The 17,004-nt window shown below is 41.3% G+C and overlaps 1 protein-coding gene across 7 annotated transcripts in view; it reads right to left on the bottom strand.

The window, feature by feature from the left end:
• The window catches only part of SMOC1 (SPARC related modular calcium binding 1), a 132,286-nt gene that overhangs the window by 75,867 nt on the left and 39,415 nt on the right, over positions 1–17,004 (bottom strand). For all 7 annotated transcript variants that reach the window (XM_050335177.1, XM_050335178.1, XM_050335180.1 and 4 more), the window contains exons 2-3: positions 13,851–14,022; positions 5,638–5,750 (exon numbers count right to left, since the gene is read on the bottom strand). In XM_050335177.1, the coding sequence (XP_050191134.1) occupies positions 5,638–5,750; positions 13,851–14,022 (285 nt within the window). The remainder of the gene's footprint in view (positions 1–5,637; positions 5,751–13,850; positions 14,023–17,004) is intronic.

The following is a 17,004-nucleotide window of genomic DNA, read 5'->3' as shown; positions in this document are numbered from 1 at the left end:
GAAAGTTCTCTGAACCCAACCTAGTGGTGAACAACCAACACACTGGCCCGATGGCTATTTATCTTAACTCTAAATAGTGATGACTGTTCTGATTTACCTGTCTTGCTGTAATGCTTAGATCCTCGATCTGATTAAGAGTCAGATGACTATTGTCAGAAGCCTGCCTTACCTTTATAGACAATTTTGGGGAGCTATGAATCAGTCTGTATCTTATGTTTGAGCTTCTTTGCAACTGCAACCCCTTAAATAATTTCTGTTGCTTTTTCTGTTCTCTGCTCATATTTAATCCTTTACAAATGGTGCTGTGCAAATATTTCCACCAAGGCTTTATGCAGCACCCACCTCCCTCAAGTCTATGCACCATTCAAAAAAATGCTTGCTCCACAGGAATTTCACTATTCATATAATCAGGGACAGAAGCGATTTGAAGCAAAAAAATCTTAGCCATGGTCAAGGGTATTCCCAGACACAATAACACATATACTATTTTTAGTTCAGGAGAAGTGTACTTAAGAGAGGCTCTCTGCTTCTGACACAGAATAAGACACTTGGAAGTTAAGAATGATCTTACATTGTCACTTTCCTTAAGTACGTCCACTCCTGTTTTAAGGCTGTTCCTTTGTTCTCTCAACTGGTACTTCTTTGAAGAAATACCTACCATATATAACCAAAAGTTCTTACCTCCTTACCCATTCATGGGTTGTCTTTAGCACAACATACAAATGAGAAACACAATGAATGCTGCAGGAAGAAAGCAAGTGTTTCAGTAGCAGACAAACCTGCAGAGCAGTATTCAGTGAGAGCTACAGCTACAATCTTTTATAGAAGGGATGTCTTCATTAAAAAAAAAGCCAAGACCATTTACCAATTAATTACAATTAATGCCCAGATACTTCATGAACAGTTTCTTCAATTTAGCAAGATAGACTGTGTTCTTGTCTTCTGAAAGGAGAGGTTAAATCCTTGAGAGCTTAGCATGGCTAGAATATAAGCACTGAGTAATGCAATAATAGACAGCATCCAGAGAATGTGGGACATGTCTACACAGTGCCTTGCTGCATTAAGAAATTAGCTTTTGTAGTTCTGCCCAGCATCATGCTACACTAGTCAGTGCAGAGGAACAGACTTGGATCATGAAGTCTGAAGACTGAAAGAGTTCCCCAAATCTTTAGAAAGGGTCTGTTTGTGGAACTCAGGAGAAAACAGAACTTTGTATGTGCATTAGCATAGTGCAGAATTAAACTATTGCTATGGACCACAATATAGATCACTCCATCCAAACAGACTTGTATTACCAGATGTGGGAGTGCTCTTGAAGCTATCTGATAATGGAGAACTGCTCTGATAGCCCACTCAATGATCCTGTCATAAGATGACAAGTTTGACTGATGCACTCGCTTTAAAAGAAATCCCAGTGCTGCATCATAACTGCACCAGCAGCTGCATTTTGGGAGCCCTAAACTCAAACTCTCTAAGGAGACTTGCTCTCAGCCACTTGTATGATGACTTGTGAGAAAAAGAAGCCACAGCTAGACTGTGGAAGGTGGCAGCAAATAGCAAGACATACCACAAAGTCCCACAAAACTACACCCCCAAGGCAGGATTAACATTATTCATGTTCATATTAATCTGTCTGAAACAGATCCCATTTAAAACCTCAGCAACCTTTTCTAAAAAACTGCTTGGGGGAAAACTATGAAGAATGCAAGTCTCTCTCAGCCCATGGCAACAAGCCCAATGGCACTAGGCAGCAAAAGAAAGTGTGCAGATTACCCACTAGAGCCTGTTGTTTATGAAGAACAGATCACAGCAGGTTAAGTGCAGCATGGAAAGGGAATGGCATTTATGCAAAATACAGCATAACAGCAAAAAGGCAAAAGTCTTGGGAACAGAAACTGGTTTTAGTCATGTCCAATTTCGCACAAAATTATGTGACCTCAGTTTTTTACAATTAATCAAATTACTCATATCTAACAAACATTCTTATGTTGTGAATAACTCAAATTCTATCTGCCTGCTTATATTACTGTGGGTTAAGTGCAGAGAGCTTTTATTATAAGAAGTAATAATCTCCACACAGACTGAAATATAAAGAAATAGCAATTCCAGAGGAATTAATCAGATCTGCTGCCATTTACAATCGTCCCTTCACACCTGCAATGCCACCACCCCTTCATGCTGCAAATTCATGTCACATTTTTAGATGTGTAAACAGCACTAAGAAGGGATTTGATAAGATCTTTGCAATACACAAACTCAAAAATAAGGGAAGCAGCACACATGGTGCATAGGAGTTACAACCACCAGTGAATTGACAGGAGCCTGCTCCTCTTAATGCAGTACACAAAAAACATAACTAGTCATGCACAGGAAAACTGGCCAACCAAGCAACAGAATTGATGGCAATACTCATTTTGGTCTAGGTTTCACAGACAATGAAAAAAAAGACAGATTATACAAGTGTTTACAACACATATAATGTTTCTCTAAGGGAGGGTTTAAACGCCAAACCTAGGTCTTTGCCTTGAGTCTCTCCTCCCTTTCACCCTTGTTACCAGTCTAAGTGTTGGGTGTCAGAGCCAGCTGCCCTGCAGGGAAGCAGGACCTGATAAGGTGTGCATGGTCTTCCCTCTACAGCTGCTGCCCCATGCAGCACATGCTGCTGCTCACAGGACAGCAGAGCAGCTATGTTCTCATTACCACCCTATAGCTCCAGCCAACTCGCAGTGGATCCAGCCCCAAATTTAGTTTTCAACTACATAAAATGCCAAGAGCTGGAAAGGGCAAACTTGAGCTGCTTTCAGAGGAACAGCTTCACTTAGTGCTGCTTTCAGTGTTTACCCATAGTGACTGCAATTCAGTTTCTAATAAAGAGAATGATGATAAACTACAAAAGCAACCATTCAATCTGATTAAGGCCAAGCGTGTTTTCTGAACATAGTTACCACAAACAAATGCTTCCACATCTGCACTACTCGTGTTTTTCACTCCTACAAAAATTTCAATTAATTAATTAGATGAAGATTAGGTAAAAACTCAGATAAAAATTCAGATCTTTTTAACTCTGGTGGTAAGGACAATGAAGTGGGCCTGAACATCTACTATCTTCAGCAGGCTCCACAAGACCTGAAAGTAAGTCATCCACATCTTGAGTGAGTGCTGTAAAAATTCAGATATTTGATATTCTAAATATATGCATGCATCTTTGTTTTCCCTCAGAATTTTCTTTTACAGAAAACACTTTTTCAGTCACAGTTACACAGAAGAGAAAGGAGGAAGTTGTTGAAAAAATTTCCCCAACCTACTCTACATATAGGGTTTATGCTATAGCATGTGCCTCTGCTTAAGCTCCTGTTGAGATGGGGATTCCGTGTTGAAGATCAGGGTGGGTATTTCTCCTAGAAACTTTGTTGAGAGATGCTGCTCTGTTGTGGATTTCCCAGCTGAGATTCTGGAGTCTGGATGGAGCAGCACTCTGGGTAACAAAACCAGAATAAACTAACAGTCCAGAGCTGACTTCAGTAAGGCCTCAGGGACTTTAAGAATACAGCCTCCCTGCAGAGCAGAACCCAGGAGCACCAATTCTCTGCACAAGAGATGCAGTATCCAAACCACCTCCACCAGATGAGAGCTATTCATGAGTTGCTGGAAGCAAAACTCTTTTGACTGTTCAACAAAATTCTAATTTTTATACATCCCTTTAAAAATCAAAGTTTAATTAATTTGGACCAGGAGCTAAAGGAAATATTTGCCTCAAATGCAGGTTGAAACTAGTTAGCATTCTTGGACATTATTTGTTCATTTAAATCTTATGCAGGGAAAATGACCTTAAATGTTGCAATATAACTGATGAAGCTGGTTCATGAGGTATGTGCAATGTAGGGTATTTTCACAATCCAAGGAATGATATGAATTTCAGTTAATTCCAGCTACAAAGAGATCACAGGCTTCCTTCATCCTGCCAGGTAAAACAAAAGCACTTCAGTGTTCACAGATAGAACTGAATGGAGGAAGAATGTGAAATATTGCTTGACTGCCAACTGAAAACACAATTTTTTTAAACCGTTTCCTGCTGCCCCTCAACTGGCAACCAACAATAGTCAAAGAATGTGCAGGAAAGAAGTCCAGCAACTGCTCACAATCCAAACATTGGTACCAACCTCCAAAATAAATCTGTCTGAAACAGCTTTATCAACTACACTATCAGTCCAGCTTATTAGGATAAAAATTTCACCTGCACCCCCTACTTTAGTCTCCAAGAGGTTGATAGACAGGTGAAAGACATTTGAAAGTCAGCTTTCCTTCCTCCTTTTTTCTTGAACTATGAAGTTTAACATGGAACACTTTGTTGGCCCACAGTGCTAGGTTTTATAAGTATTTACCTCCAGTGCCAACACAACCTGAGCAGCTCTACACAAAATCAAATTTCAATAACTGAAAGTGTACTTAAACTGCAGGAAACTGCAGCCATCTTCTCTTACCCCCACCTTCCTATGATGGTCCACACTGTACACAAATATGATGCTGCTCCAAAGTAGTATGCAAAGATGGTAGGATAGATAAAGTTTATCCCACTTCACCATTAAAAGCAAAACACTCCCACATACCAGATAATGGGAGGGTAAGCCTGTGGAGGAGAATAAAAAATTTTGGTGGGTTATCACAAAAAAAAATCTTTACTCTCCTATTCCCCCAGGCATCACAAAATGTTTGAACCAAACCCAAAGCTCTTTGCTTTTCTCATCTTTTTTAAGCCAATATTGATTCCATTTTGGAATATCTTTTACCTTCAAAAGACTTCACAGACAATAACTTCTGTATCCTAAAATTTCTCTGAGGAACAAGATGTCTAGAGCAGTGCTAGATACATGGAAGCTAAGGCAAAAAAAGTTCTGTGATTTACCTAGATTCACAAAGTAGAGGTCATAGGGTTGCAGTTTTGGCTTTTGAGATCCGTGCAAAGCTGAGCAGACAGCATATCTCTCCTACCTGTCACGAAATTCTGCATGAGCCATTTTTAACAGCCAGTTAGCCCTGGGACACTACTCAATATGCCAGCAGTAACAAAAGCAAGTATCATTCTTCATTTCTACCATGCTTTGGCAAACTTCAGTGAGTGAACAGTAAAGAGTCAAAAACCCAAACAAAGCAGTCTCATCATCTCTCTGCCAGACTCCAAACTACAAAAGGGCACAGTACAAGAAGAACCCTGAGAAAGGAAGAAGCTGAATAGATTAGTTTTTTGCTAGGACAGATGAAGTACATACAGGTAACAGCAGAATCAGCTGGATCTACCCTGTTCTGTCTAAACCACAGGTCCCTTTACAGCTCCTCTTCACGGAAAAATTTACCTCCTCTGCAACTGTTTTTGTTTCTACACAATACTGAAGGTTAATGCCATTTGTTTCTGTACTACATTCGAACTGTATGTTACTGCATTTCTATTTATCTTTAAGATATTGTGACTGAATCAAATCTTCCACTTGGTTAAAGATGTCTCCAGCTTTCAACATTTTCACCTGAATAACTGAGTCAGGGTGTGCACCCATGCTGCTATCATCACTTGGCTCATGGCTTAACAATGGATCTCCCACAGACACCTGAAGCCTGTCTGAAAGAAGCAAATAGAAATTTTACCTGAGTGAATGATCCATCTTCATTGCATTCTGGGATGAAGACTGCTTCCTGGGGCTTCTTTGCCTGTTCCAGTGCTTGAGCTCTCTCTAATCGACACTTGCTTTGGCCAGCATCTACGAAGAGAAACACAAAACCCACTTACATTGCAAACATCATTTGGCCCCTCCAAAAGTTACCAGATGCACCTAGCAGCTGTGGGGGAAAAAACTCCAAACAAATAAATATAAAGCATATAGGACCATTAGCTGCATTTTCACAAAGTAGATATCGAGTTAGCACTCATGATCCCAAAGACAAATATGAACCTAGACAATCATACTACAACTCAGGACTCTGGTAGCTTCTTTCAACGAGTGCTGGAGCACAATGTCCGTGCAGGGAGTTGTGTTTGCATTAGCATTAACAGCCTGAAACTCAACTAGTTGAGTATAAAGCAAGAATTCAGGCCCAGAAGAAAGCAATGTGAAAGAAGGAATGACCCCATTAAAAATTCTTCTCTGAGCACCTCTCCCAGTAAGACGCTAAAATACCCAGTCACCCATTTGAACTCGCACCTTTGTGTGGTTCGGGTAAGGTAGACATGCAGCTTCCTGTGCTTTCCTGAAAGTCAACTTCTGCCTCCAGTCCCAGTGCTTAAAGTCAGGTGTTCATTATAACTTTTTCGTATCAGTTACTCACTTTGATGCCAAGAAAAAACATTGTTCTGCAAGCAGAGTTTGAAGGGATTAAGATCTCAGCTCTTACTTCAGATGATGGCAGTGTGTAGCATGATGACCTTAACCCCTTCCAGGGCTAGCTCACTGTACACCCAGATAAGTCTAACACTGATGATTGATGGGTCAGACGAGAGTTCTGACCTGCAGAGGATACAGATTGACTCAACTGTTTACATTTAAAAACATAAGGTCTAACAGTACTGCTGTTCAGTCCAGAAAGAGAAGGAAAAGAGCAAACATCTGTTTCCATGGCACTCTGACACAGGGACTAGCACCTTCTTCCTTTTCCCATGAACCCACTGACTAAAGACTTTCAGTGCAGAAACTGCAAAATTTGATCACCAGAATCTTTCAGCAGCACCATAAAGAGTGATCAAGACTCAATCTCCATTGCAAGCATGGAAAAATCATATTGGTTATTGAAAAATTCCACTGGATCCCTGAACTTCACATATTCTGCTTCACAGATCACATGAACTTCAACAACAGAACCACTAGTATCAGCACTTAACTAGAAAGTCAGTCTGGGTTCTTAGATCACCTCAATTCACATTGCATGGCAATATAAGCAAACTTCCATCTAAGCATAATTAGATATAGAAATCAATGACAATGCTGTAAACAGTTTTGATAAACGCATAGACCAAAAATTTCAAGCGACATATTTTATTTACTGATGACTCAAGAGACTAAGTTTCTGGTGTGCCAACACAGTTTCATTTTAAACATATCACATTACTCCCAAAGAAGGATTTCACAAGGTTTACAAAATTATGAAAATCAAACCCTTCTCTCTGAAAAAAAGTAAGGATTCATAGCAATAGTCCCACAGATGCCAGTCACTTAGGGACTGGGTTAGAAAGCAATAGTGCCTATATCAACTCTGCCACTGACTACTGAGTGACCACACATTGGTCACTTCACCCCCTGTGACCTCATGTCACTTCTGATCCTACATCACTCATCTTTGGGCTAATTTGTTTGGGGGGTGTTTGCAAAATACCCTTAGCATATGGAGCTTTGATCTCAGGTGAACCTATTAAGTACCTGTACTAAGAGCAAGGTTGTTATAGAATGGAAAGACTTGAATAGAATTTACACTGTATTTAGAGAAGCAGTATTTATTTTTCTAGTTATCCATGATATAAGCCCTGACATGGAATTTCCTTTTCCACTGCTTGCCAAAGTGACCAGATGAACAGACCTTGTTTGCGCATCTCCAGTGGAGGACAGTCCTGCAAACTGACCCTTCCAAACACGTGCTCTTTCTTTCAGCTGAAAAGGAAGCACGGGCAATGCTGCTAATTGTAACACCTATCACCTGCAGATCTCCCATTCAAGCTTAAGAGTAATCTAGCTTGGCATTACAGAGGATATTATTACAAAACCAGATGTGACTGCACCTTCTGTTTCACAGCTAGCTGCTCTACTGAAAACACTTTCAACTTCTGCTTCACAGGAGACAACTAAGTAGCATTAAAAAAAAAATCAGCATAGATTATGCAGATGCACACCTATAGGAAAAAAATTCATGAATTTCTTACGTGATAACCAAAGCACAAGATCCCAAATGAAAATATTTTGTAGTTTCTCCATCTGAGGATACAAGACTGCAGACAGGCATACCTCGCTCCTCTCCTGAACATAAAACAAAAGCATAAAGCATTTCCACATAGCATCTACTTCAGTGTTGACACACTGAAAATGGATGCTTCAGCACAGAGCTGGTAAGAACAAACTTTTGTGATATCCCCTGTAGTGCAAATACATTAGGAGTTCAGGCAGAGGGGAGACTGAGATCTTTGACCAATTTGCCTAACGCACAGAGAAACATGCACATGATCAAGCCCTCACTGTAAAAAGAAGATTATATAAACATGTTACTGCTAAGGTGACTGTGGCTCTCCTGACAATTTTAACTGACATTTATAGATTAAACTCTCTACTACCACCCAGCAGACCACACTTCATAGCACACCACCACTACACCACAGCAGTTAAGAGTTCATCATTGCTCCTTTGCAATTCAAACCTTGGCTCAAGTGATGGCTTCACAAATCGCTGTTGAAGTAGAAAGGCAGTTTTTCTCCTGTAAATGAGCACTCTGGACTGATTACTTTTCCCATCCCTCCCTTACTGATTTCCAAAGGTTATGCCAGTCCTTTTACAGCTTTGATTTGGAACAACCACCTATATACCACACTGAGTGGAGAGGTGTGTGCATATTACTATCTTTTTTATCTATCTTCCACAGTTCAGATCCAGTAAAAACAGTGCCTTTAATATCAACATTTTCCAGTTTGTTTTTAGAAGGACTGTCAATCCTTCTCTTCCTCATTCTACAGGTTAGTACTTTTATAATGTTTGCATCAACATGCGATTTCAGTGGGATGATTTCACCTTGCTATTTTTGCTTTGTTAATTACAAAATGTAAAAATATTACATAAGTGCCAAGTGTTAAAAAGTAGCTACCAAATAGATCACCCCAAATAAGATGCATTACAAATTTTACTAAAGCCTGATCTTACAATGGTAGCTTCATATACTCTATTCTGCATTTTGACTGCTTACGTCAAGCATTTCAGCATTTACTTTCCCCTTTTTATAAATGTTCTCTGGAATATCAAACACCATGCTTATAAAACAGAATGGCATTAATGCATTCCAGTTTCATGGTCCAGACAGACTGAATTGGACATTCTTCCCTCCATTACATTAGGTGAAAAACCAAAACAGGATTACTTTCTTTGAAAGCAGACCTGCTTAATTTTACTTTATCTTCAAACTTGGGACGGATTTACTGTAGCTAAGAAAGCTGGAAGAAAATTAATTCTCAAGCTGGCAGCTGGCAACTAGGAGACTGTTAACTACAAGTTACGTTTTTGATATCCCTGGCCTAGTCTGCAGAACACAGGTGCACATAATTTTGGATTTTGCAATGAAGTTGGCTAGTTACCATAGTTGATCTTATCCACGAACAGTTTATTCAAACAGGACCACTGTGTCCCTCCTAATATACACAGTGCAATTCTTAATAGGATTCCAGCATCCTCTCTTCAACAGGCAGAAGCAGTACTGACATCACCCAACATCACAGTATAAAGACCCAAGCTATCCTAGTAACACCAAGTACAACATCTCCAGGCATCCACATAATGCTAGCAGCAAATTGACACAATGTGCAACCACAGAAATTTATCTATTTAAACTATCTATTTAATTTTAATTCTACTATGTTTATATCAAAAGCTCGAAGGGTAAAAATTTATCCAAGCTGCTTATTAACTATTTCTAGTTCCATTAGGTAACTGTCTCACATGCAGGCCAGGTCCCCAGCAGGCAAGAAGCAGTCCAGCTACACTAAGGTCAGCAGATTCATACCTATTTACTTCAGCCAATTATCTGTGTCTTTGCATAAAACAAGCAAAAATGGAATCTGAGCAAACCGCAAAAACACGCCCATCTGTTCTACAGGATATCAATAACTCCTCACTCTCCTCACCATCAGAGTCCTACACCTGGAATCTCCAACTTCTCTCACACACACAGCATGGTTCAGGTTGAAAGAGACCACTGGAGGTCATCTGGTCCAACCTCCAGCACGGTCCCTTGGAGTACACTACTCAGGATTGTGTCCAGATGGCTTTTTGATATCTCCGGGGAAGGAGACTCTAAAATGTCTCCAGGCAACTGTTCCAGTGTTCAATTACCTTCACAGTAAACATGTTCTTTCTCATGTTCGGGTGGAACTTCCTGGGTTCCAGTTTCTGCCCATTGTCTCTTGTCCTATTGCTTGGCATCACCAAGAAGAACCTGGCTCCATTCTCTTGACACCCTCCTTATATATTGTTGAGATACCTCTCATCATATCTTCTCCAGGATAAACAGCCTCAGCTCCCTCAGCCTTTCCTCACAAGTGAGATGCTTCAGTCATCTAATCATCTTCATAGCCCTCCTCAGGATTCATCCTAGGAGCTCCACATCTTTCTTAAACTCGGGAGTTCAGAACTGGACACAGCACTCGATATGTGGCCTCAACAGGGCTGAGCAGACAGGCAGGGTCATCTCCCTTGACCTGCTGGCAGTGCTCTTCCTAATGCATCTCAGGACACCGTTGGCCTTCTTGGCCACAAGGGCACACTGCTGGCTCATGGACAGCTTGTTACTTACCAGGACCCTCCAGGTCCTTCTCTGCAGAGCTGCTTTTCAGCGTGTCAGCCCTCAGCCTGTACTGGTACATAGGGTTATCTTCCTCAGGAGCAGGACCCCATACTTTGTTGAATTTCAAAAGGTTCCACTCTCCCCATCCCTTCAACCTCCAACAAGTCAAGATCTTTCTGAAGAGCTGCACAGAATTCTGGGGTATCAGCCACTCCTCCCGGTTTTGTGTCATCAGCAAACTTGCTGGAGGCACTCTGTCCCTTCATCGAAGTCATTGATGAATAGGTTAAACAATACTGAGGCCAGTATTGATCCTTGGGGGGACACCACCAATGACAAGCCTCCAGCAGACTCTGTACCACTGATTATGACCCTCTGAGATCTGCTGTTCAGCCAGTTCTCAAACCACCTCACTGTCCACACATCCAGTCCACACTTCCTGAGTGTCAAAAGCCTTGCTGAAGTCCAGGTAGACGACACCCACTACTCTTGCCTCATCTATCCAGCCTGTTGTCCAACCATAGAAGGCAACCTGGTTGGTTAAGCATGATTTCCCTAAGCATGCTGACTACTTCTAATCACCCCCTTTTCTGCCTTTCATGATGATGTTCTTTGCTCCTTCTTTGGAATAGAAATGGTACGTAGGTATCAGAGTTCCCTAATTTATTCAGAGCACACAGAAAAACATGCCTAAATTTACAAAGTGATTGAAAGTGACATTTTAGATTTTACTGGCTGTTGCCAATGAAGGACACTTTTATTCATAGTCAAGGGAGAATAAAATAAGTTAAAAGACAAAATATGTGGATCTAGCAAGCAGACTATAAGTGATTTCAAAATGTCATCTCCCATCCAATGAAAACAGTAGGCAGAGGAGAAAGGTTATCTTCAAACAACCCATCAGTCAGGAGGATACCTGTCTTTCCAGAACATTAGCCGAAAGCTGTATTCATCTCCTGTGTCCCAGGACAAAACCTGAAGACCCATTACAGTTTCCACCAGTAATTTACAGATAGGTTCACTCTACACAGTGACTTGTGATTTAAGAACAAGCTCTGTACCAGCAGACTTTTCATTATAAATCTAAAGGAAAGGTTTTTGAACAGTCCAACAATGCATTTTTTGTAATTAAGTCAAACAGTTTCCTAGAAACCCAGCAGTTAACACAGAACTTAAATGTGTTTTAAGTCACAGATATCCAATATAACAATATAACAGTCACTGCACAAATGAGTCTTGGTCAACTGTCAAGATTAACAAGTATTCATCCTTCATCCTTGCAAAGTTTAGAGGTATAACTCTTATTTTACATCAGATCTCATGATGCCTCCTGACAAAAGATGCAGGTAGGATTGCTTGGCTATGTATTTTACACAAAGCTATACCATCCGGAATATTCTATACAGTGTCATCAGTGAGGCTCCATTTATCATGGATGCCATAGTTTGATCACTTTAAGCTACTCCTAACTTCTAACCCTTTGAGAAGTGTGAGTGAGGGTTTGGAAAGAGCTCAGGTAATTTAGCACTGAACGAATTTCATTGGAAAGCAGGTGAGAAAGCTAGCAAAAAAATGAGGGCTAAATAAGGGTTATAGTTCCCAAAGAGCTGGCAAGATTTCATCTTTAAAGGTCCTTAATTTTTTGAGAGAGAGCAGAGCATCAAGTTGAATCAAAAACGTTCTGTTCTGACTATGGAAACTGTTCTATTTTCCTTGGCACAAGCGCAGTTCAAGTCATTGGCATATGTCATTGGAAGCCTATGGTAATCTGGAGGGCAGAACCATGCCTTGCTGTCCACAATATACTTTTTCTTTTACTTATTTCAGCTACCTGTTGTTTTCCCCCCTTAGAGAAGGAAGCACAAGTTATAAATGCTCACTTCATAAGGGTAAGTTCCTGGGTACAGTATCTATCACAACTTCATGTGACTGAGCTCAGTGGCTCCTGGGATCCCTTACAGTTCTATGGGAGTTCTCCTGTAGAGCGTCTGTCATGCAGGAAGAATAAAGGTTGCTCAGGGTAAATGTGGTGCCCTACTACAGTAGAAGGTGTTTGAACTCTGTTAGTGATACCTTCCTTTAGCATGGAAGTTCCACATTTCAGATCTCATGTTTTAAGCATCTGAACAGTACCAGTTTATATACCAATATCAGCCACAGAGTTGCTTAACTAAGCCACTCTGTTCAAGGGATTGAAAGCAAAACCAGGGGTCCCACTGAACAGCTTCTTACTATGATACTCAAAAAGGCATCACTTGCAAGAACAGTCTAACTGCTTCCTGTGCACTGGGAAGACAGCTTCTGAATTTCCAGTACTCAGAAAGCAGCCTAATTCAAAGGCCTTTATCTATGCTATGTGGGAAGGTGCCATAAACCAACCCAGCAGCTGTGACCAAAAAAAAAAAATCATACAAGTAAGCTTTTTATCAATGAGAAACTGTTTATAAGAGAGCAATATTTGATGTCATGCTCATAATTCACCTAAGTCTGGCAATACATTAAAAAGGGATTTCCATTTTAGATCAAGTAATTCCAAAGATATATTTTTAAAACAGTAAAAAAGCCTTCATAACCAAAAGCCAAGCTTAAATGTATGCCCCTTTATCCTTTCACAAGGATTTTAATGAATTTCTTCTGTCACTTTAACCCACTGCTAAAAACATCTGTGCCATCTGCCCTCTGAGTCAATTGTGCTCTTAGATGGACTCTACTTGATTCTTCACTTCACTGCAGAAGCAAACCATTTGTGTGACAAGACACTAGTACTCCTTTAAAAAGTTTCAACTTCATCTTTAGATTATGCTGAAGAGCTGAACTGAGGGACAGTATCCACACTTCTAGGTAGATGTACAACAGCAAACAGGCAAAAAAAAGCCATGTAAAGCCTTGCATGCACTGTCTTAATTAGCTCAGCACGGAAAGGCTGTGTATGTCTGAAAAGGGATTATACATTTAGTGTGCACACATTCTTCCCTCTCCATATTCCTATCAGTCAAACGTATCTCAGTTCCTCACCAGCACAGGTAGCAAGGAAGAAGTCTGCTTTCAGGATTTGATTTTGCACTTCCATGCAGCCAGTTGCTTCTGTCTGCAGACACATATTTCAGCCCTTTTTCAGTGATGTCCATGTCTCCTTTGCCTCCTCCCATTGATAATTCATCCCGCTCTTACTCTGCTGCCTAAATTCAGACTTGGATACCCATCCTCACATGAATGCCCAATTTCAAGCCAGATTACTCACAGAGCATGGTACTAAACTCGAGGGTCTAAGAATTCAGTTTCTTACAAAGTAGGGTTCCCAGTCCTCCTCTCAGAGGCATTTGAAGTCCACCTACCTTTGCACCGGCCACGATGTGTCACGCTCAGACTCGACTCACGGCATTTGGCTCTCTGGTAGTCGCACATGGACTCGTATGTTCTGCCGTCAGAGGCACACAGGGGTTTGGACTGGGACCTGGAGCAATGCAGGTTACACTGAGGGTCTCTGTCACGGTCGCTTATTAAAAACTGAAGGAAGTGAAAAAAGGAGGGAGAAAAAAAAAATAGTGGTTTTGTTTGGTTTCCCAGAGCAGAGCATGGTCTATTTTTTTTAATGACAATAACAATATGGTCTATAAGGCATTTTCAACTACCTACCAAAGCTGACTTTGCCTGAAGGAGCTTTAAATGAAACACGTACATCTTTTAAAAAAATTAAGGGTCTTTGCCATTCCATTTTCTTTAATAAAACTGAAACATTACTCACTCTGCCTCACCTCTGAAAACATAAGATGTGCAAAGCCAAACACAACCCACACGGGAAGGGCAATACTGAGTCATAACAGCCCAACTTGCCCAGTGCCCTGCCACAAACAGTATCTGGTATGAGACAATTTTAGTCAGAGACACAAGAAACTTATCATCAAGGACAGAGGAACCCAAACAACCTATCAAGATTGGCCTCAGTACTTGAACCACACATGTGGCCAGCTTTATCTCAACAGCTATTTGTTTTTTAAAGCACTGCTTATATCATCTGTGGATATCACCTACAAGAGCATACCTGCACACTCCCAAAGACACCGTTTGTTCCTTCCTGATGACATCCAGCACAGCTGACAATTGCATTCCATGCATCCCACAACTAGTTGCACACTACATGGAAACCTACGTCCTTTCAGAAATTTGAATTTGTCATCTTTCTGAATACTACTTCTATTAGTACGCATCCCATTTTGTATAAGTGTGGCACTCCTTGTTAGTCTCCTAATTTGAACAATGCCAACCTCCCAATTTCTCACCCAGACCACTTCCTCCATATAATGATCACTACTGTTTCCATTCTCTGAAGACAGCTTGGCTTCTGCCTTATTTTTGGAAATGGGGAAATCCACAATGCACATTAGTGGGTCCCCCTCTTCTGTCTGCTTGTTTCCCACAAATCCCAACATCTCACCTGCTGTACCCTCAGCTCTACCCTGAGCTGCCTATAGGGACACCCTGGTCTCTTTCCCAAGTATTTACTGTCTTCCTTAGGATCCCAGTTGACTGTCTTCTTTCCATAAAGACCAGCACAAAGTTTTGGCAAGACATGATAGTAGCAGCCTGTCCTGTGTTACACAAAGATTCTGGTATCCACCTTTCCTTTTCTTTTTCCTCCAAGTAGCCTTTTTGGCTTTTTGGGGTTTTGCCATCTTTAAAGAGGTTGAACTGCTGTGATTAATGACTCAAACATTCAGCCACCTGCAGTGACCTCTCAGGTGCTGTAAGAGACTGGACTATTGGTGCTCATGGTTCAATCAGTGTGCTTTGCCAACGATGTTCAAAGGGGCCTCCCAGGACAGGGGCTGAAGGCTGCACATCCAACACCTCAGGCTACAAGCTGGGTACTAAACAAGACAAACCCTGCAAGGTCGGGTAACGTTTCCTTTTCCTTACACAGATGACTCAACTGTGGTAACTCCCTGGAACATTCACATCCAGCCTGAAAGTATTCATCTCTTGTTGATGAGCCACAATAGGCCGTAATGGACTCAGCTGCACTGACACAAGACAAGCTGCATTATCTTAGAAGGTATCAAAGACTCTCCAAGTATTCCATCATCTAGTGTAAAAACCCTCACCTTGTGGCTTCCCTCACCCACCTGTGCCTTCCACCACCAGATCCGCAGTTCACAGATCCAGACTGTGACTTCCACTCTGACAACCATCACTTCAACAGACAAACATCAAAATTGCAACAACCAAGTTTCGTTGCTGGATCCAGCAAGTGTCTTGCAGGTCCTTCCAGTCACCTGGGGGGTCCACAGCCCTGCTCCAACTGCCTGAACCAGCACCACAGCCTCACTCCAGCCCCACCCCAGCATCTGCAGGTACCAACTCATAGCTATCTGCTATTTCCTGCTAGCACTGACTCTTCAACTGTTCCTGCCAGGTTTTCCAGGCCTGAGAGAAGTGAACCGCATGGAAAGGTGGTCATCCTGTCTCTGTCTTGTGGTCAGAAGTGTTTTTTCTGGGTGGGGGAAGCCAGCTGCCGTTTTGATTTGGTCCAATGGGCAGGGCTTGGCAAGTTTCTCCTCATTAGCTGGTTTAAACCAGTTTCAGCAGTATTGTTATTAGCATTCTTCTAATTTGAATCAAGAGTTATTTGCTCTCTTTTTCTCTCTCTCTCTCTGTTGGCATAAACAAGGGTATTGAATCCAAGGAAGGAGACCTGTCCGAGGTCTCCACCCCTCCAAATTGTCTCAAACTGTGATAGCCCTTTTCACTTCCCATGCTACCTCTCTTAGTGGTTTAACTATCACCCAAACACCTGCTCACAGGAAGGTTTCAGGAGACTTTTCAAAGAAGTTACATGAGGATTAAGCAAATAAAAGGAAAGGTAAACCTGCCTTGCACTTCCCCTTCTCTAGCTTCCATTTCTAAAACCTCTCACAAGCCTGGAGGCATCACAATTGCTCTCTAATGCACTGATATCCCAGTTTGCTGTCAAAGCAGGTATGAGTTCAGCAGCTCAGAGCTGGCTGGCAAGTGGGCACTGACTGACACCCTGCCTGCATGCACAAAGCCATAGCTCTCCAAGTGTGTTGATAGCTGGATGCCTTACAGGGAAGTGTGAGTCACTGCCATAATCACCTTGGTGTTACAGTTTCCTACAAAGCTGTCTACTCAATGCTTGGAGGTTAAAGCTGTTGAAAAAACATTGCCTGAAGCCTAGTTTGGGTTGGTTTTTAACCACTCCAAGAACATGCATCTCTGAAATTTGGTTGTTGGTTTGGTTTTTTTACGTTAAAAAAAAAAAATTCTTCACCCCCTTTCTCCCCCTGATTAAATGAAAAACAATTCAGAAGTTTCATACTGCTGAATTATTAAAGACATGACAGCTGGGAAAAGTAAACAAGGTTTGCCCCCCCCCCCCTTTTTTTTTTTTTTTACTTTCAGTGGGACAAACTTTTCAAAATCTCATCTGTCAGAGACTCGCCAAAATTCTAACAGTATAGTGTTTTTAAA

This window comes from Myiozetetes cayanensis, unplaced genomic scaffold, assembly GCF_022539395.1.
Source record: "Myiozetetes cayanensis isolate MyiCay16 unplaced genomic scaffold, myiCay2020 scf6-25, whole genome shotgun sequence".
Taxonomy (NCBI): domain Eukaryota; kingdom Metazoa; phylum Chordata; class Aves; order Passeriformes; family Tyrannidae; genus Myiozetetes; species Myiozetetes cayanensis.
This window is presented reverse-complemented; position numbering and strand designations above follow the sequence as displayed.